Source organism: Colius striatus, chromosome 22 (genome assembly GCF_028858725.1).
Source record: "Colius striatus isolate bColStr4 chromosome 22, bColStr4.1.hap1, whole genome shotgun sequence".
Lineage (NCBI taxonomy): Eukaryota > Metazoa > Chordata > Aves > Coliiformes > Coliidae > Colius > Colius striatus.
Window position 1 is genome coordinate 5,246,599 of NC_084780.1, and position 21,191 is coordinate 5,267,789.

The following is a 21,191-nucleotide window of genomic DNA, read 5'->3' on the forward strand; positions in this document are numbered from 1 at the left end:
CTGCTCAGCACAGGGGCTGGGGCAATGCTGGCACTGCAGACCTTTCAGTCCCACTGACAAAGCTCAGAGGTGTAACCTTCACAAAAGCTCAGCTTTAACCAGTCTGGGCTCCCAGTAGAGACAGTAAGGGCTGGGATGGGCCAAGACTTCATAAGGGTGCTACTGAAGAAGGCTGGCTGGTTGCAGGGTCTCTTTGCCAGCTTTGTCTCACTTGATGACCCAACCTTGCACAAGATGTGCTGAGGTGGCACATTCAGCGACCCCAGACCTCAACCAGGCAAGGCTGGCCTGAGAATAAAAGTGGTTCAGCCTTTCCCTGGAGCTAAATGTGCAGTGCTGCCCCTCTGCCATTTCCCCCTTCAGCTCACACACCACAGGCTTCAGCACCCACAGCGGGACCCTTCCCATTTTCCTGAGTTGCATGAGAACAGCCACAACCTTAATCAGCTTCAACAGGCTGCAAAGGACCTCGGCCATGGGGCCTCCTACCAGCTCACCAAGTAGGAGAGATTCCCATCCCACAGCTGATGAGCCAAGAGAGCTGGCATGGAGCCCGGTGCTCCTGCCGTGTCACCTGTGGCTGTGAGTCGGGTTCACAACCTGCTGAGGAACCACAGCTTCATGAGTGCAGCACAAAACCCTCAATTCCAGTTCCCAACTGAAAGTCACCTCCTGGGTCTCCTCTAGAAGGTCCCTCCTAGCCAGCTCATCATCCCCTCCTTACCCAGCCTGCCACTGGGGAAGATCCAGTCTGGGGAAACACAGTGACAGAGCAGTTCTGTCTTCACACTTTCCTGGATTTGACATGAATTCCTTCTGTAATTTCAGAGGGGTGCTTCAGGACAGATCCTTGTAGGCACACTGGCCAGGGAGGGATGCAAAGCACCCACCTCTTGAGCAGGATTGCTTTAGGAAAGAGACAACAAAACCAAAGAGGTTTTGCAGAGTGAGTAAGCATCACCAGTGCCCACATCAGGCAGCTGTGGAAACCCCTGTGCTCCCTTACAGCACCAACGTGCTCACAGCTTCACGAGGGCCCAGCAGTGAGGGGGGCACATGTCTGCCCATGGTCTGCCCAGGCAGCTCCTCCAGGCAGCAAATGCACCGAGCTGGCCCCTGTGCCAGGGCCACGGGGCTCTTGAGTCCCCTCCCCACTACAAGGCTGCTCCCAGGAGCGAGGAAAACATCCTGCCCAGCCACGCTGTGCCTGTGCCAATCTCCCCCTGTGTGGATTCCAGCAGCTCCTTCCAGCAGGAGATGAATCTCAGCCCTTCTCCTGAATTAATAAAAAATACATGACTGCCTCAATTGGACAAGACAAATACCAGCGTAAGGAATGAAAGAAACGCTCGGACGGAACAAAACGTGGAAGAAATGGACGAGAGAGAAGAGCAGCCGATCAGTGGGTGTGCTGGGCACTGCTCCTCCGTGTCACACCCGCTCTGACACAGGCACAGCTCCATTTGCACAGCTTCTAATCTCAGCCCTGCAATGCAGCATCCCCTGCCTTCCCAGCTCCCCTCCGCGCTCGGCTCCCCGGCTCCAAGCTGCAATGCAGCAGCGTGGGAAAGCCCCGCTCCCCCGTCACCCCGCTCCTCTCAGCCCACAGCAAGGCAGTGCTGAGCCTCCCTGGCCAGGCTCCTCATCCTCACACGTAGGCTGCCTTCCCCAGCTCACTGCTCCCAGCCACAGAACCAGCAACCCCTCCCCTGGCTCCCTTGGGAGAGCTGCTCCATGCACCCAGAGGAGGACATGCTGCAGGGTAGGGGATACAACAGAATTGCAGCACTCTTACTCCCTGCAGTCCCACAGCTCCCTTGAGGTGCAAAGCCTGGAGGGGATCAAGACAGAGCCATCACTGCTCCACCCAGTAAGTGGATCCAGACCTGGGGGCTTCACTGCTGGGCTCTACGTGTCAGTACCACTGATACACACACACACACACACGCAGCCCCAGGGACACTGCTGGCACCACACACACAGGCCACCACAGGTGCAGTGGCACAAGAGATGCTCTGGACCAGACAAATGACCCATTCAGAGGATGTGTCCACAGATCTGCCTGACAATGCAGAGCCAGGCAAGAGGTGTGAGCTGGCCCTGAGACCACAGTCCTGTGGAAAATGGCCTGGTCACCCCCAGGCAGGACCCTGGCTCAGCCAGGCAAGCCGGGAGGCGTGTGATGGCCACGGCAGACGGGCTGGCACTAGAGGTTGGCATCACTCACAGGTTACACACCTTGGAGGGTGCTCGCTCCAGCACCACATTGAGCTGGAACAGATCCTCCCCAGCACAGCAGGCACAAGAATCAGCCAAGTGCTGTCCTCAGATGCTCGAGCGTGCACGGGCAGGGAAGACCTGGGAAATTGTTTGGCACCACAAGAAGCTGCACAGGAAGGCCATGAGCTGGTAACCCAGCTGGACGAGTTCCTGTGTGACCTACTCTAGGTGGCCCTGCTCTGGCAGAGGGGTTGCAGTGAATGAGCTTTCCAAGTCCCTTCCAACCCTTAAGATTCTGTGACTGTGACATATCAGGGCAATGGCAGAGTGGGCTCATGCCAGGGAAGGACTGTGGGCACACAGACCAGTGCTACAGCATAAGAAGCCAAAGACAAAGCTGGGGAGAGGAGACAGGAGGAAGGAACACTCCAGAAAGACCCAGAACTGCCCACCAGTTCCCCAGCAACTGCTCTCAAGGGATGGCGAGGCCTTGAGGGGACATTGCCCAAGCCCTGCTGTGGTTACACCCACCAGCAGATCCCAAACAGCATTTCCAGAATTGCAGCCCACTTTGCATTCACTTTGGTACATTCTCAGTGGACAGGTGTTGGGTTTGGGGGCAAGACACAGCCAGTCACTGGGAAAGTCCCATTTGAACAGTGGTTTTAAGGCTCTTTTGCTTCAGCAGTGCATCCCCAAATATTTTTGCTTTCAAGTGTTTGCTCTGCTACTTTTCCATGGGAAATTTTGAAAGACAAATCTGGATTATTTCCTTTTTTAGCACTTTTTCTGCACTGCCATTGTCACTGGGAATGTGGCTCATCCCAAACAGCTTCAGCAGAAAGCTCTGGGGCTCTCAGGTCACGTTTCCAGACCTTCTCCCCAGTCATTGCAGCCACCTCATCTGGAAATAGGAGACATCTACAACTCGCTGTCAGCTCCCAGGAGCAGGCTAGAAGGAGCAACATGGCCATGTACCTCCCCCCTACCCCAAATGCAGGAATCCAGCTCTGTGACCAGAAGGAAATCAGTCCCCATCCCAACAACCTCATCACACGGGCGCTGTCACACAAGGGCCTTAAGAGAGGAATAACGTTAGTGTGACAGCAATACCAGGACAGCTGCACTGCTTTACGAGGCAATAACCTGCTCCCATCACTGTGAAGAGCTACTTGGTCTCTGACCTCCTTACAGTCTCCTGCCAGGGAGCCTGGCTACTGCTGCACAGCCCAGCAAAGAGACTGTAAGTGCTTAAGCAAACAGCTAGGGACACGGCAGGGCTGAGGGGGTAAATGTTGGTGGGGCACAGGGCGGGCAGAGGTGCTCCTTTTAATCCCATGCCATGTGCCTGGCCAGCAAGGACAGTCATCAGATGGGAATTCCCTTGGGAAGGGATACCTTGGCAAGACCATCTCCAGCAGAGCTGGGAACGTGCTCGCACGGGATGTGTCAGACACCAGCCAAGCGTCTTTCCTGCACCGTGGTTTCTTTTTTAAACCAACCACAGTCAGATGCAAAGTGAAGCTCCTGCCCTTCAAGGAGCCCATCTGCCCATACCAGCTCCTCAGCTTTCCTCCTCAACACTCACAGGCTGCTGGCACCCACTGCCCAGCCAGGATCTGCCCTGGTAGGACGTCAGGCACCCGGGAGGTATTGGGTCGCCATGGGCACATGCTGCCCCATGAGGACATCCCTGGGGAAGGGTGGCATCACCCACCCATGGGGAACAGGACTGAGGTTATGGCTGCATGTGTGGAGTTTGGCAGGGCTGCACAGATTCCTGCAGCAAGCATTTCAGGGAACGCACACGTGTCCCCCCAGGCTCCAGCCCATGCAACACCCACCGCTGACCCCAATCCACAACCACTTCAGCAGCACTGTGCCCAGCATGAGATGGCCAAGGAAACGGCTGCAGAAAGCTGCAGGATCTTGGAGATGCTCTGGGGACCTCCAGGTAAGTGCAGCAATCACACTGGGCCCCTGCAGCCCACTGCCAACGACCCTGCATGTTTCTCTTCACCTGCACGCTCCTGTCTGCCGTGCAGCGAGCTCTTCCACCACGCTGGCCATGCTCCCTCCATACCCTTCATCCCATGGCAGGGCAGTGGTGTAATTAGCAACCCCAGCTGCCAGCTAGCTTTGATGAGAAGCCTCAGTCTTTTGGTTGACGTGAAATGTGTAATTTGGATGATGGAAATAGCCTCTACAAAGCACATGTGGTTGCTGTGTCCCAGTGACCTCTCCCATCTTGCGCAGGCTGCTCCGCTTTAAATGTGGTTCCGTCTCCAACAGCTCCACAAAGCCATCAAACAGATGACACAGTGGCAGCAACTCATTGAGAGGTAACATTTGGCCACTGCTAAATAAACTGTATTTTTTGGCCAGCAGAGGCTTGGGAGCACTCCTGGCAGAAGGAGCACGAGGTGGAGATGAGAACTCAGGTGTGGAGACCAAAGACACACAAGGTCTTCTGCAAGCCATCATGCCCAGTAGAGCTGGGAGCCTGGGTTAGGCAGAGGCAGGAGAGGCTTCTCAACACAGGTCAACAGTTCAAGGACAAGATCTGCAGAGGCTGAAAGCACTTCACAGCACAGCTCCTGTGAGTGTGAGAAGTACAGCCCCAAAGAGCGAAAATGACATTTCAGCAGGGTTAAGCTCCTGCCTTGACCATCCCAGGCGTTGTCCCCTGCTGACACTGGGCAACCATCCCTCCATCCCCACTGCCCAAAGCCCAGTGGCATATCTTGGAAAACAATCTCTTTCAGCAAATCCACAGAGCAGGGTAGTTCAGAGGGCAGATTCAGCAATGCTCAGCTCTCACAGGTCAGTTGAGCAAAGCCTTCAGATGGGAAGTGCAGTCCAAAGAGGTGCTCAAAAGGTCAAGGTCAGCCCTGTGACAGGTACCTCAGAAACCAAGGCACACAGTGGGGGCACTTCCACAACCCATGGTCTTCCTCGACATGTGCACAAGTCCCTGTCCTGCAGGCAGGATCTCTGGTACTCCAGCAGCTGCCACAAACCAGGAGCTACTCCCACATGGGCCAGTCCTGCTGTATCCTCAGGGAAGCTGCAAGAATTTCTCATGAGGGTACTGAGGAATCTTCCATCTAAGAGCAGAGCCTCACGAGAGGACATTGAGATTCCCCCCAGCCACACTAGCACCAGTGGGTGGGCATCTGTCAGTCCTCCTGCAATCCTGCCCTGCTCCCATGGCATCTAGTGTTACCCCAGCATTAGGGCTGAGGGTGGATGTCACCAGGGCTGCCTGAGTCCCTCCAGTCCCTGCTGCAAGGCCAATCTCACACATCCAGCTTTCTCATCCTCACAGTCTGCCTTGCCCACACTTTGAGCTCACTCTGTGGCTTTCCACGAGCTGCCTGTGCCCTGGGAGGCTCCAGCTGGGGCAGAGTGTTGCCAGGGAGATTATCAGGGAGGGTGCACTCCACCACTGCTGCTCCTGGGGCTGCCCAGGGGAGTGAGGATCATGGTCTAGGAGGCTCCCCACTCCTGTGTCACCACATATCAGTACACAGTATGACAGTCCCTGCACTGTCACAGCCCCTGTGACACCCCAAAGGCTCGGAGAGTGGCAGGATGTGCAGCAGGGAACCAGATTCAGCAAGCAAGGCTTTACAGGCTCCTGACTTTGACACATACTCCAGCTTGCTCCACCTCTCCAACCCCCAGCCCGACACAGCCCCCCAGCTGAGGCAAATCCTTTGCCCCCACAGCAGAGCTCTGCTCACAATGCAGCTAGAAGAAGTCACCTCAAGCCAGGTCTCCAAGCACCCTAGAAGCTCTTGTCTCCCTAAAAGGGGGAGCCCAGGCAGAAAACTTGAAGGGACTGGACACAGGCTCCCAGCCCTGCCCGTACTGCTGCTCCTCCCTGCCACTAAGGAGCAGGGCTTTAAATCCAGCTAGCTTGGTCACCAGGAGCATCGTGATGGCTGTACAGAGCTCGTTTGCCACCTCCTCATGCCGGTTTGCCAGATCAAACAGAGCCCTTTGGAGCTGCAAGTACCCCCCAGCCTTTGCCTCGCCAAGGACATTGAGCCCAGGGGCGCTGGGAGGCAGGGGAGAGCAGGCTTCAGCGGGAAGCTGAGGGCTCCCGAGGCCGCTGTGGTTTCCTAGAGATCAGCACACAGCCACGAGGGACACGCGAGGGCTGGACATTGCCTGGACCGAGACGGCCCACGACAGGGGCACAGATGCCAAGATCAAAGGCACAGCCAGTGCTCAACACTCTGATGAAATCCCACCATGTGCACAACAGGCTCTCTACCACACAGGCTCGGGAACCAAACCCTCCACAACAGCAGGATGCAGGCGGCCACGCACTGAAACCCGCTCACGCAACCCCTGTGGCAGCATCCTCAGAGGACCCTCCCTGGCCAGAGCCCAAGGCCTCACAGGAGCTCTGGATTCAAAGCCTCCTGCCCACAGCACAGGCAGCAGCACAGACCCCACGCACGGCACCTCCAGCAGCAGCGAGAGCGGCCAAGGGCAGCCCTGTGCCAAACCACGCCGGCGGCGGGGAGCAGCTGGGCAACTGCCACGGGCTCTGGCGGGGTGCAGAGACAAGGGGGGACCATAAAGACACGTTGGGGAGGACGAGCTCAACCACCACTTGCACATCTTCCCGCTGGGGAGGCTGGAGCCAAGACAAGAGGAAGCCCCTCAGCATCCCTGGTCCTCAGCACCGGGGACGCCGCCACGGCCTCTGCTGGGTCCCTCTCGGGGTCCGGGAGCCCCCAAGGCCTCAGGCAGCCAAACTCCTGCCATGCCCCCACTCCCCGTGACGGCGGGGCGCGACGGCCACACTCACCCAGCATCTGGCTGAAGAGGAGCTGCTCCAGGTCACCCAGCACCGTCACCACCAGCTCGGGGTCCACCTTCAGGTAGGGCTTCTCCTCAGCTCCCGCCGCCACCGCCGGCCCCTTCCCGCCCAGCAGCTCGTCGTCGCACTTGCCGCCGCCGCCGCCCGCCTCGGGGGCCTTGCTGAGGGGCTTCACCTCGGCGTAGGGCCCGCGGGGGATGCGGCTGGGCTTGCCGGCGGGCGGCGGCTTGGCGGGGCCGGCGGGGCGAGGCGGCAGCAGCGAGTGCTCGGAGCGGGACAGGCTCCGCGACATGGCGGGCGCCTCCCGGCCGCGGGGGCCGCCGCCGCCCCGGCCGCCCCCCCGCCCCCGCCGCCGCCCCCGCCGCCGCCTTGGCCATGTCGTCGCTCCAGCGGGGTTCGTAGAGCTGCCGCTTCTTCTCGGCGTCGGTGAGGAAGGCCAGGTTGGTGAGCGACTTCTGCTTGCGCAGGTTGGAGCCGGTCGGCAGCCGCCCCTCCGCGCTGCTCGCCTTGAAGACGCGCAGCTCCGCGCCCCGCGGCCCCGCCGCCGCCGCCGACGACTTGGCCCGCTTCGGCATCACCGTGCCGCCGTCAGGGCCCCGCCGGTAGCCGCGCTCCTCTTCGCCCAGCTCCACGTCGGGAAGGCTCTTAAGGTTGCTCCCCAGCATCCCCGCGCTGCAACCATTTAACCCGCCGGGCGCTGCTGCTGCTGCTGCGGCGGCACCGAGGACACACCGGGAGAGACAGAGAGAGAAGCGCCGTTAACGCCCGCCCTACCGGGGCGGAGCGGGACGGTGAGCAGATGGGACGGGAGGAGGGGAGGGGGAGATGTGCGGAACGGCCCCACCTCGCCGCTCCGCCGCCAGCGGGACACTGCGAACCAGCGGAATGTCAGGGGCAAACAAAAAGGGCCCGCCCTCCTCGGCGCGCGGCTGGCGCGGGGCGGGGCGGGGCCGCGCGCGCAGCTCCCGGGGCACGCGCAGCGCGGCGCGCGCCCGAGCCGGGGTTGGGGGGGGGGGGGGGGAGGCGGGACCGAGCGGGACCCCCCAGGACCATGCGGGACCCCCCAGGACCATGCGGGACCCCCCCCGGGGCTGTGCGGACCCTCTGGCACCTCGTGACCGTGCGGGACAGCCGGGGTTGTGCGGGGTGAAGCCGCATCCCCTCGGGTGCACCCCGCGTGGGGCCGGCCGTGGCCACCGCCCCCGGAGCACGCCCGCTCCGTCCCGCAGCCCCTCGCAGGCGGGGCCGTGCCGTGCCGTGCCGTGCCGGGGGCTGGCTGGGAGGAGGGTGAAGCTGTGGGGGGGGGGAATGGACCGCAACGCCCTGCGCGTGCAGCACCGCGCACCCGGCCGGCAAAACTTCCCCGTTTCACCCCAAACGGTGTAGCCTGGGAGTAGCCCCGGGACCCCCCACAAGGGACACGGTGGACCCCAGACCCAGCGGGGCCTCTCCAGTGATCCGGAGGGTTTAAAAAGGGAGGGGGGGATCTGGTTATCATCATTTTTCATTAATTACCCGTCCCCCGGGAGGGGTGAATTAAGTCTATTTGGTGACCTCACGCAGGCTGCCATGGCAACCGCCGGCAAATATTGCATTAGAGCCCATCACTATGCTGCTGAGGTAAGGAGCCGGGGGCGGCATGAGCCCCCCCCAGCCCAGCCCCCTGCACGGCAGCACAGCCCACGGGGATGCTGAGGAGCCCTGAAATAACCCAGCCTGGATGGGATAGAATAGGATGCCCTTCAGAAAAGGGGTGTTTAGGTGCTTCTGGGGCACGATGGGTGCACAAGCCACCTCCCCTGCAGCTCTAAGCTGCTCTGAGTTGCAGGGGTGGCTGTTACATCCCTTACTGAGCAACAAAGCTACTGCCAGCTTGTAGGTGCCACTGCAAGGGGGCAAATCTGAGGGTGTCATGTCATTTAGGGACTGGTGGGGTGACTTGGGGCCTCCCCATGTCCCCTGTCTCCTGGTCAGACCCAGGAGAGCCCCAGAATGTGCCACAGGCTGGGCTGGCTGAGACAGAGACAAGGGAAAGGATCTGGCCCTTTCCCCAGCTCAGAACTTGCTCAGCCTCACCCCAAATGCTCCCCAAGACGAGCCAGGCAGCTGCCCTGGAGCACACCAGCCCTGCTTGCTCCTTCCTGGTTTCTCCTGGAAAAACCTCCCAGTCACCATCAGTTTTGGTGCTTCCCAAACTGATGCTCAGTGCTGAGCCCCGTTCCCCTCTGGCTGTGCAGCAGGACCCCTCAGCAGAGCCGGGCTGGGCCACGAGCCACTGTGGCTCTGACCGACTTCTGTCCCTTCAAATCACCCAGCAAAGCTCCTGCCTCTCCTTTCCCCCCCTCTGTGCACATCCCTGGAGCATCCCACCATCCTCCACTGCTGCTGCCCTGGCAACTGCCGCTCCAGCATCCCCTCCAGCAGCCACCCTCCTCAAAATCTCCCCTCAGAGGGGCCTGGGCTCTCCCCAGGGTTCAGTGGGCACTCATTTGGCTCCCAGGGAGGGGGCTGTTGCCGTGGTGGGTGTGGGGAGCCGGCAGCACCCGCCTCCACACCAGCTCTCTGACAGCTTCTTGGAAATGGGTCATTCCTGGAGCTCTCTGGGAAACTGGGAAGGAGCCAAGTGGGGTGATGTCCCGGCAGCATCAGCAGTGAGGATGGTTCCCCCCATGCCAGGGCTGCCACAGGCAATGCTGACGTGGCTGTGCCATTCCCAGCAGAGGTGGGACATCTCCTGCATGGGCTGTCCCCCTCAACACCCACTGACCTCCAGCCCCAGCTCCCATTCTGGCACGGAGCCATGGAGCCTGAGCTCTGGCAGCCCCCCAGCAGGACCCCATCCTCCCCAGCAAAGCTCCCTCAGACTCACTCAGGCCTCTGGCTTTGGGGTCAGGTTCAGGTCCCTCTGCAAGACCCATGCACTCGTCACCCAGGGACGTGGCTCTGTCCTCCTCCTGGTCCTCCTGCAGCCTGGGGGCAGAGAGGGAGTGAGGGGAGTGGGACGGTGGTGCATCACAGGGTGCAGCTGGCTGAGGACCTCCAGGAGATGGAGACACAAAGCCTCAAGCTCTTCCAGGGTTTGGGGACATTGCTCCCATGGCAAGGGGGCGCCCAAGGGCACCCCACTCCCCACTGAACCCATCCCCTGCTCCATCCCCTTGGGGTGCCCAAGGGCCCACAGCACCTCAAACCGAGTAGAAATCCTTGTTTTGGGCCAGAGCCCCCAGCCCCGCCACACCATTCCCCATGACCCCCCACCTCATGCCCACCTGCCTCCCCATGTTCCCCTGTCCCCATGACTCCCCCAGCCCGTGCCCCCAGTCCCAGGGACTCACCGGTACTGGAAGGGTGCCACAGTGGCGGTGACAGGGCGGCTGTGTGGGGGGCCTGAGGAGAAGGTGATGGCCCCCGACCCGAACAGGGGCCCCCTGCCCTGCGAGCTGCCGTGGGGCTCATCCCCCAGCCCTGCTGTGCCCACCCCACTGCCCTTCCCAGGGGACCCCCGTGGCTGCCCCCCACCCCTGCCCTGTGCCACAGGGGCTTTGGGCAGCTCGGTGGGCTCCCCAGCCCTGCCTGCCCCTCTCCTCCCACTACCTCCTGCCTCTGGCCACTTCCCCAGGGGTCTCACTGGGGGTCTCTGTCCCCCACAGGGGGGGACTCCGGGGCTGCCCTCCCTGCTCTTGGCTGCCCCACGGCCGGTGGCTCTGCCAGCGCCTTTGGGCTTGAGGGTCTTGGGGCTAGGGGCCAGTCCCTTTGCTGGCCGGGGAGATGGAGCCCTGTGGGAGACAGGGGGTCCTGGGGTGCTTGGGGGGGACACAACGTGCAGTTTGCTGTGGGCCATGGCAGAGGGCACCGGGATGGCAGAGGCGTAGTGGCTGCGGCCCGTGGGGTTGACGTTGGCCGTCCCATTCATCTTGGCAAGGTGCTGCTGGCAAGGCTGTGGAGGGAGAGGAGGGTTGAGCAGGGCCTGGCACAGCGAGAGGGTGAGCATGGGGGGGCACCCACATGTGATCAGCCACACCAGACCCTGGGCTTGGCCCCCACTGACTGTGGGTGCCCAATGTTCCCTCAGCATGGGAGGAGGCAGCGGCAACCAGCACCCCAGGGTGAGGACACTTGGTGTCCTCCACAGGGATTCACAGGGCCAGGGCTCCTGTGACATCCTCCCCCAGGGACCCTGTGCATCCCCATCTCCATGTCTGCAGGTCCCTGCAGCAAGGCCACATGGGCACAGACCCTTGCCAGGTAGGGCTGCACCACAGGCAGGATGGGCCCCTCTTGGCTGCAGGGCTGCTGCCGCACAGAAGCGACTCTGTTTGCAGCCTGGGCCGGCAGCCCAGATGCCTCTCAAACCACCCACCCGAGACAGAGCTGCCCTGGAGCTGGAGAAGGTTTCTTGGCAAGCTGTGGGGTGCAGGGGGATTGGCTCCCACTACCCAGCCTCAGCCCTGCACCTATTGTATCTCCCAGCAGAGGATGTTACATGGTCAAGGTCCAAAAATGCCCTAAACCACCCCATTTTGCCTCTTCCCCATCCCACAGCTGCCTGAGCCCTGCTCTCCACAGGCTTCTGGGAGTCTGCAAGGACCAAGCCTTGCCCCACAGCCGCCACAGCGAGTCCATCACAGGGTAGCTTTGTTCTGCCATGAGCAGCACTCAAGGGAAGGCACCCACATTTCCCTTCTGCCAGCCTCATGTGAGCTGGATCACTTGATGGAGAGCTGTGGGTCACGGGGAGAAGGGCTGATGCAGCAGGCAAGGCTGGGACATCGCGATGCTGAGCTGTTTCTCTCTCATGGAAACAAAGTCCATGTCTCCCCCCTGAGCCCACCAGCAGCTGCTTCCCTGCGATGCCACAGCTGCAAGCAGAAGCCAAAGCTGCCACGTTGGCCACAAAAAACAAAAATCAATCCTCCTCTTGTGCTCACAGGGCTGAGGTTTTCCAGGAGATGCCAAAGGCTGCCAAGAGCTGGGCTCTGAGCCATCCCCTCCCCACCACACACACCTCGGGGGCTCTGAGGACACCCCTGGCTTTGCTGCACCTGGCTAAGCATGAGTGACCCCATCTCAGGCTTCACCCTGCTTTGGCAATGCCAGGGGCGTCCCCAGGGCTGCACAAGGGGAGATGTGGATGAGACCCCACTACCCCCAGCCTGTAACATTGGCTGGAGCCTCAGCCTGGGGTTCTGCACCCAGAGATGCCATCAAAGAGTTAAACCAAAGCAGCTCCCCCGAGTCCCTGTTTCCCCTGATGCTGCACCAAGCAGCCCTCCTCCTCACCCCATCGTTTCAATGAGCCGAGCTTCAACCATTCCCAGGAGTGATTCAGCCCATTCTCCTTCCAAACAAATTCTTCATTAGCCTTCAGATTGCTTTCTGCCCCATCCAAAGTCTGTCCCCAGGGACCAGGTCCCCCCAGTGCCTGCCCCACATGCTGCTGCAGCAGGCAAGTGCTGCATCCTGCTGCATCCCACTGCATCCTGCTGTGTCCCACCACCCAGCTAAAGCAGGTTATGGCCTGACCTAGATAGACACAGGCAGCTCCTTGGCAATTAGCTCGAAAGTGAAATGACTTTCTCCTTTAATGCAACCCATCCACAGGGCCTCAGTGTCCCCGAGCTCTCAGGAAGCAACTGCTGCTCAGCTTCCAGGTAACAGGCACCAGAAATTTGCACCTGATGCTTTCATTCTGGGACTTCCAGCTGCTGGGTGGGGTTTTGGCCCTGTCCCATCCCCAGGTACCAGTTTGGGATTGCTGGGTCCTGTGGTGGTGGGAAGCAGCAAAGGCAGACGAGGTGTTTTAGCACCGGGGGTGTTTTGGAGAAGGTGCAGTGATGCTGTGGGCAGCAGATCCCCTGCCTGGGTGCTGGGGCTGAACCTCCCTGGGCATACAGAGATGCTTGTCTCCTGGCAGGAGGGAGAGCACTCACCCCAGCTACCTCAAGCTCAGGTCTGGAAACCTCAAGTCTGGAAAACTTGAGTTTTCCCTGAATTGAGGAGCTTTAAGCCCAGAGAGGAGGTGGTTTCTGGTCCTGTCAGATGATGCCATCCACAGAGACACGGGTGTTCACACTGAAGGCAAATGAAACAGCCTTTGCCGAGCCATGTCCTTCATCCCAGGACAAACACAGCCCAGCACATCCCTGAAGGCATCTCTTTCAAAGAGGCATCTGTTGTGCTCAGAGCTCGAGCTACTTCCTTGGCCTGGCATCCAAGTGGATCTCACACGTGCAGTTTCAGCAGCCAGGAATGACGACAGGGACTTGGAGCCCAGCTCTCATTTCATGTCCCTGTTTCACATGTAAAGGGTCACTGGAGCATCCCCAGCATCAAAGCAGATCCACTTTGGAGCCATCGGTCCCCTGAGCAGAGCTGAAAACAGCCATTCCCTCAGCTCCCTGCCCCCAAGTCCCATGCTGGGGCTGCACTGAGCAGCCAAAGCCCCCAGCTCCTTTGTGATGCCCCAGAGGGATCCAACCTCCCCCTCTTCCATGGTATCAAGAGAACAGATAACAGCTCCACAGGTGCTTCACTCTGTTCCCAAAGCATTTCAAGGTGACTCTTATAAACCAGATTAAATTCATTTCTCATTTATCTCTCACAGCTGGGAGATCTCTGCCAGGGAGGAAACTTTGTCCCGTGTCCCTGGTGTAATTGTGGCAGGAGTCAGCATGAATAGTGATGCAGAAAGGTATTAAACTCTTCACTGGCATCTTGCTACTGCTCTGTGCCTCGGTTTCCCTGCCCTGAGATGGCCTCTGTTAGCAGTGTGGGAGCTGAAACCAGGTTGATAAATACAGATCAAGGAAGATAGATCCTTCCCTGGGCTGCAGAAGCAGCTCTGTAAACTGTTAACTCTCCTTGAGAGGCCCACAGGACCAGCAGCACAGGGGTGGCTGCAGCTGAGCTGTGCTGGATGGCCCTGGGGAGATGCTCAGGGACTGCAGAGCATCCTCAGTGTTTAAGGGTGAGAATGGAGGGGGGCAGCCCAGCACGAACCCTGAGGAGCCAAGCCCATGCCAAGGGACAGATCCTGATACTGTGATGCTGATACCTCTCGAAGCTACCACGTGCCCCTCACAGCCCTGTGCAGGATGTAGCCCCGAGCTGCCTTCAGGGATGGCTGAGCTCCAGCACAGCCTCCTCCCCGGCACACTTGGGAAGGATGACAAAGAAAAGGCTCCTTGTGACACAAGGGACATTAAACTTTCCTAAGAGAAACAGAGGAAATAGGGGCAGAAAGGAGCCTTCAGAGGAGAACAAGCTGCTGATTCAGCCACCAGCCCTGACCTACCAGCCCCCGTGCCCTGCCTGGGACCTGGCCTGCCCACCAGCCGCTGTCACTGCCTGGGACATTGCCACCTCCTGTGTCACTGGGAGCCTGGGCTGAGCCCTTCCCCAGGGGTTCTCGCTGCTTCCCTCTCTCTGCCCCTCCAGAGGAGCAATGCCAGGGGTGGCTGATTCAATAGTCTGAGCTGGGTGTAGGCAGGTGGTTCTCCTGGGTACAGGGAGCAGATGGGCAAGTGGGTGGGAGTGGGAGCCCAGGCAGCCCCAGCTCTGCCTGCCGTGGCTCACGGGACCCCCAGCACAATGCTGGGGACTTGGGGAGCTGCTGAGAGATGAGCTGCGGCTAAGGTGAGAGGAGAAGGACAGAAACTACCTGTTGTCAGAGCAGGGATGCCCAGTTCCATAGTCACTGTGCTAATCTCTGCTTCAGCCCCTCCACCGCAATCCCATTAGGCACTTAACCCACTTTAATAAAACCTTGCGCTGAGCAAAGTTTCTCCCTCACCTGGACCAACCTCAGCCGGCTCGGCAGCCCCGATGCGGCAGGGAAATACAGCTCTGTCCGGGCTGGGCCTGGCACAGATCCTGCTGCGGGGAGGAGGCCGGGTGCCGGGACAGACACCGGAGCTTCATACGGTCCTGCACGAGGGTCTGTGCACCGAGCCCCGATGCCAAAGGCCTTTTCCTGGCCACAGCATCTGCGGAGGTCCAGCTCCGGACGGCGCAGCCCACACTGGGTCTGGCTGCCCCATGGCCCCCCCGTGTCTCCCCCGGGGGGGGTCGGGTCCGGCCGGTGCCCGGAGGAGGCAGCACCGTGCCGGGACCGCCCGCGGGACCTTCAGCAGGCGCCGGTGCTGGACAGCTCCGCCCCCCCGCCCCGGGCCCGTGTCACCCCCCGCCCGTGTCACCCCCCGACCGTGTCACCCCCCGCCCGTGTCTGTCACCTCCCTCCGCTGCCACCCCCGCGGTGACACGGCCCCTCCGTCCACGGCTGCCTGTGTGGGGCCGGTACCATCTGTCCAGAGCCTGGTGCCATCTGTCTCCCTCGCAGCGCTGGCTGTTGTCTCCCGGTGTCCCCAGCACCCTTGGGGACCGAGGTAGGGCTGCCTTGCCATGGACACCCCATTGAACCTCCTCTGACTGCCCCTGAGGCAAAGGTCTGCCGGGGGTGGAGGGTTTGGGCTGTACCTGGGGGTCTCCCGCTCTCCTCGACCTCCCTGCTCACCCCATGCTGCCCAGTGAGGAGCCATGAAGCCACTGGTAGCGCTGTGGCCATCTCCTCCAGTACACAAACCGTGAGGTGTTGCAGAGCTTTGGCCTCCAGCACCGTGGCCAAAACCCAACATTTCTCATTGCACTTCCTGAGGGCTTCAAAACTTCCCCAAAACCTCCCCAAAACCTCCCCCAAACCTCCCCAAAACCTCAGTGCTGGAGGATTCCTCCACACCGTGTCCTGGCTGGACCAAACCCTCAGCCAGGAGCCATCCCACAGCCAGCTGCAAGTGCTCACTCGGGTGTTATTCAGATAAACTTCTGTCTGGGCCAAAACTCCCCAAAGCCAATGACATCATCTGTTTAGCCCCATTTTCCTGCTGCATCATGGACCTGGCCCTTTGCTCCCAGGATTTTTGAGCGAGAGCAGATGTCCCAGCGTCTGTGTTTGTCTCCACCACCGCTGTGCGGAAACAGCCTCCCCTGAGCCCTCAAGCCCTGAAACCTGGAAGCCCCTGATGTGTTTTGGCTTTGCTGGGAGAGGCAGCTGCACGGCGGGGCTGTGAAACGCGTTAACTCGGCACATGCTGTCACCTTCACACAGTCCGTGTGCGGTGTGACAGTCGCGGGGGGAGGAGCTGGGCTTGTCTTCCCCTGTCCCAGCACGGGCAGAGCGCCCCTGACATCACCAGTGCTCACTGATGAGACCCTCACTCCTTCCAACACAGTGGGCAGAGCAGGGTCTTCAGGCTACCCAAAAAGAGTTATTTATTGCTCCCAAAATAACTGAAGGATTTAAAACCATTGCAGGGAGCGTGAGGTGAGTAACGCTGGGGACACAGCGAGGGGCTGGATGCAGAGTGGGAGCTTCAGCCCCAAAAGCAGAGGCACTGACCCTGGGGATGTGCCATCACTGCATGAGTCTTTGCAAAGCAGCCAAGCTCCAAGCTGGGGCAATTTTAGATGCCAAATCTAAAAGCCGTGAACCAGGTGAAAGTCAACACATGGCTCCAATTCCCAACTGAATCCTGGCACATATCATCCCCACCGTGAGCGAAAAAATCCTGTCTGGTCTTACCTGGGCAAGCAGAATGAATCTCCCCTCAGCCCTCAGATGATAATCCCTCGCATAATAAACAGATCTACTGCTCTTGCAGCCAGGACTCTCCCCTGCAGCGCTCGCCCTGAGCACACGCCTAGTGCCACCCCAAGAGGGTTTCCCTTGGGACAAACAGCTATTTGCAATGGAAAGCAAAAGCCACAAGGAGCCCTTAATGAGATGAGTGGATTTTCCAGTGAGCTGCAAATCCGCAGTGGCTGCTGGCAAACACCTCCCTGCTCAGGTCTTGGGGGGTTGCGGCAGTCCCTGCTCCCTGCAGACTGCCCACCACCGCTGCCAGGAGGGAGCCACGTCCCTGGGCTTTAACAGCACAACCCGAAGCGTGTCACTAATGCCGATTTCCACAAAGATACGGGGACTGCCGCTCACACACGTGCCTGGAAGAGGTGGGTAGGGGCCGGCAATACCCCCCCTCGACGCCCCCAACCTCAGTAGCCCTCATCCGCCCCGGAGCAGACTGCAGCCTCTACTCTCACCACCCTCCTACACTTGAAAGGAAACCTCCTGTCTCCAGGGGATGTGGCCAATGGAGCCGCCGTGGGTTCATCACGCCCACAGGATGCCCGATTTTCTGGAGGGAAGTCCGAGCATCCCTCGAGCATCCCTTGAGCCCGGGTGAGGATGGCAGCCCTCCTGCCCTTCCTCTCGCCCGCCCCGCGGTGCCTGTGCCCCGGGACGGGTGTCGCAACAACGTGGCTGCCGAGGGGGACGCAGAACCCAGCGGGGCGAGGGGCAGCGGAGGAGAGGGGGTGGAGGAGAAGCGTGACCGAGCTCCCGGCCCCGAGCAGGGGGAGTTTCCGCTGCCGGAGGTGACGCCGCCCGTCCGCATCCGCACAGTCCCCTCGGCCGAGGATGGGGATGGGGAACGAGCTCACACCCGGCTCCTCCAGCTCCCACCTCCCGTCTTCCGTGGGAGTGAGGGGATCTGGGGAATTGAAGCAAATACTGCGAGGTGTTAACTGGAGCGCCGGCCCCAAACCCGCTGCCCGCAGAGCCGTCGAGACCTTCGGAGCCCAATTCCCGCATCCCGATGGCAGGAGGCCGCCAGCCCTTGTGCCCTCCGACCTGTTCCCTCCCATGCCATGCCTTGGGACACCCAGACTCCAGGCGTCATCCCTGCCACGGACAAATCCTGCCCGGCACACAGCCGCTGTGAGCAGCAGCTCCGGCAGCGCGGCTGAGCGTGGCTGCAGCCGTGGAGATCGTGGCGGAAAACGGGGTGGGTTAAAAGCACCAAAGCAAAGCTCCAAACTCCGCCTCGCTCCGCTCAGCCGAGACCTCTCCCCGCCCCCAGTCAATGAAAATCCCACATTCCCCAATTAGTGTCACTTCCCGTCACAGCGGCGGTGGGTGCTGAGTGCTGGGGCTGGGTGGGTGCTCAGTGCTGGGGCTGGGTGGGTGCTGAGTGCTGGGGCTGGGTGGGTGCTGAGTGCTGGGGCTGGGTGGGTGCTCAGTGCTGGGGCTGGGTGGGTGCTCAGTGCTGGGGACTGCTCCAGCCCCTCTCCCCCCGAGCATCCCCAAATCCGGGCAGTTAACCCGGGGGCAAAGCCTCTGTGACACCTCGCAGAGCCCGGAGCACGTCTCACAAAGCTCGTTAGACATCACTAATGAGCAGGGCTCAGGCCACGCCAGCACCAGGGAAGCCATCGGGGCCTGCTGGGACAGCTCGAGGCTGCTCTGTCACCTGGAAGCATTTGGGGAGGACCCAGAGGTGTTGGCAACCCAAGGGCCTGCAGCCCCTGCCTCAGTTTCCACGTGTGCTGCCACCAGCCCTGTCACTGCTCGTGGCCACCGACTGCCCTGGCAGGTCTCAGCTCCCCGGAGTGTTTCTGGGGGCTGGCACTCCGCTGGGCTTGGGGACAGACCCTGCCCATGGGTGACATGAGCTGGGGTTTCCCTGCGGACACACAGGGCAGAAGGCAGAGCCAGCGTGGTCCCAGCTGCTCCATCCCTGGGGACCCATCCCTGCCACTGTCCCCCTGCAGGGGGTACAAAGGGCTGTGGGAGGACGGTGGGTGCTGTCCCCAGCTGTCACCCAATGGACATCCCAGCCAGGTAACAGGCTGACGGGGGATCCTGGGGCCACAGTGTTCCCCAGGGTCAGGGGTCCAGCCAGCCCCAGTCTCAGTAGTTGCACCCTGAGCACCAGCCCAGGGGGAGTCACCTGGTCCCCCCTCACCTCTCAGCCCCTGGCCCAGGCCCCACGTCCTCCCCTGGGCCAGGGGCCGGTCCCGGCCGCAGCAGGAAACACCTTTTTCCTGTCCGTGGGGCTGCAGGGGGGGAGGGGGCAGCAGGAAAGAACCTCGTGTCAGGGTGAGTTATTTATAACCTCCCACCAGCAAGGCAGGACAGATCACCCCACAGCACCCCCCATGCACCCTGAGCCCTGCTCCAGCCCCCAGCCCCGGCCCCGTGCCCACACATCAAGACTCAGTCTGGAGACTCCCTTAGCAGAATCCTACTCCAGGGACATCATTCCCTCTCCCAACAACCAGCAGAGCTCACCCAGCCCTGTGCTCCTCATCCCACCCCATCTCTCCCCCATTCAGACCTACCCTGGCTCCTCAGGAGGTGGTTCGCTGGGCCAGGGGTGTGCAGGAGGTCCAAATCCAGCCTTTTGCCCCTTCATCCCAGGAAAACATTGCAGGGAAAACTGAGGCACGGGGCTGGCGGGGTGAGGAGGGCACCGAAATGGGTGCAGGCTGTGAGCTGGATGATGCCAGGGCAAAGGGGAGCTGGCAGGGACTCATGGCAGAGCAGGCAAAGCAGGCAGCTCTAGCCCACCCGTGGAGGCTGTGGGCAGCCCTGCACTCCCTCAGCACGGGCAGTTACTCAGCGCCTGCGAAATGACTCAGCCAGGATCCGGCCAGGCCAGCAGGGATTTCCTGACTCAGCTTCCCCAGCCCCAAAACTGGGGGCTCCAACCCCACTTTGCAACAACACAGACACCAACACACCGTGCTGGGGGAGTGCAGGGGCTGCCCCCGACCCTGTGGCCCCCCCTCAGGAGCATCCAGACACGGGGATGACATCTCCAACACGAGGGATGACACCGGTGACGATGATGTGAGCAGCAAAACCCCAGGGGGAGTGGGCAGCACCCCAGCTGTGGGCAAATGCTGCCTGCGTGGGGGCAAGCACTCACCCACTTCTGGTCAGCCAGGGCATGGGGCAGGGCTGGCCAGGGACAGGCAGCGTGGCACACCCAGCCTGCCTGGCACGTCTCCCAGTTGGTTTTTTCCTAGGTGAAATCCAGGAAAACAGGAGCCCCAACACACACACACACACGCTGTGGGTCTGCTTCATGGGGCACACGGTCTGTGCCAGTCACCTCTAACTTTTCCCCTTGTGCTGTGCCCTCTCAGGTTTGTCTGTGGCACTGCCAGCTGCACAGGGCCTGGGAAGGCTCCAGCACTGCAAGGATGCTCGGCCACCCCACAGGGAGGGAGAAGCCATCAGGTCTCCAGCCCCTTTGGGATTGGTGAAAATGGCATTTTAAAAAGTCCCCACTGCCCTCCCTGCTGTCCCCACGCCAGGCAACACAGAGCATTTGCAGCCATACGGCCCTGGGCACCCGTCTAGGGAGCACCCATGGGTGCCTGTGGCCCCACAGCACCTTCCCGTGCCTGGAATGAGGGCAGACACCGTGAGCTGCCAGCACCAACCTGCTCTGCCTGCAGAGAGGAGATGTGGGGCGGCATGAGGCATGTTTGCTCATCCCAGGCCATCCCTCTGGTGAACCATCGCCCATTTCAGGAGCCCCCGTGCCTCAGTTTCCCCCCGTCATCCTTGGTTGGCACTGTTGCCTTCCTCAGGGCCGGTTTGGGGAAGTGAGGCAGGGACAAACAGCACCAGCAGCTTCCTGCAGCCCCCCTCTGCCACGGCCGAGGCCGGGTGGTGTCTAGGGACACGATTCCTTGCCAGTCCAACCATGCTGCTCCCACGGCCACCCACACTGAGGATCCCGTTGCTGATACAGGGTCCCCCACGGAGAGGTGGGGACGTCGAGGGGCACAGAGGGGGGGACGCAGGGGGACTGCCCCCGCTATCAGGCAGCACCACAGCTCACAGCCACTGCCTGGCACCCCCGGTCCCGGCCAGGATGTGTCCCCCGTGTCACCGCTGGCTCCCGCAGCGCGACCCCATCACCCCCTGAAGGGGTGTCCCCCATCACCCCATCACCTCGTTCCTCACCGGGGCGCCCCCCATCATCTGCCGTCCCCGAAGGGAAGTCCCTCATCACCAGCGGCGGGTCCCGTCTGTCACTGCCCGTCCCCGCGGGATCCCCCCCGTGCCCCGCAGCGCCCCCGGGGCCGGTGCCGGGACACTCACCGCTCGCCGCGCCCGTCCCGCCGCGGGCAGCGCCGGTCGCAGCCCGGCAGAGCGCCCACGGGCCCCGGGGCCGGCCGGGGGAGGAGCCTCAGGCCTGTGCCCGGCCCCGCCGCTCCGGCCCCCGGGGGTCCCCGCCTCCGGCCCCACAGCCCCGCGGGCCAGGGCACGGAGAGGCGGCTGCGG

General features: G+C 61.3%; 1 protein-coding gene across 1 annotated transcript in view; it reads right to left on the reverse strand.

The window, feature by feature from the left end:
• Positions 1–20,939, reverse strand: part of NAV1 (neuron navigator 1) — a 65,516-nt gene extending 44,577 nt beyond the window's left edge. Inside the window, 5 exon segments of the mRNA XM_062013386.1 lie at positions 7,046–7,394; positions 7,396–7,766; positions 9,927–10,027; positions 10,393–10,994; positions 20,871–20,939. Coding sequence (XP_061869370.1) covers positions 7,046–7,394; positions 7,396–7,766; positions 9,927–10,027; positions 10,393–10,994; positions 20,871–20,888 — 1,441 coding nt within the window. The 5' untranslated portion in view covers positions 20,889–20,939.
• Positions 20,940–21,191: the final 252 nt, after the last annotated feature.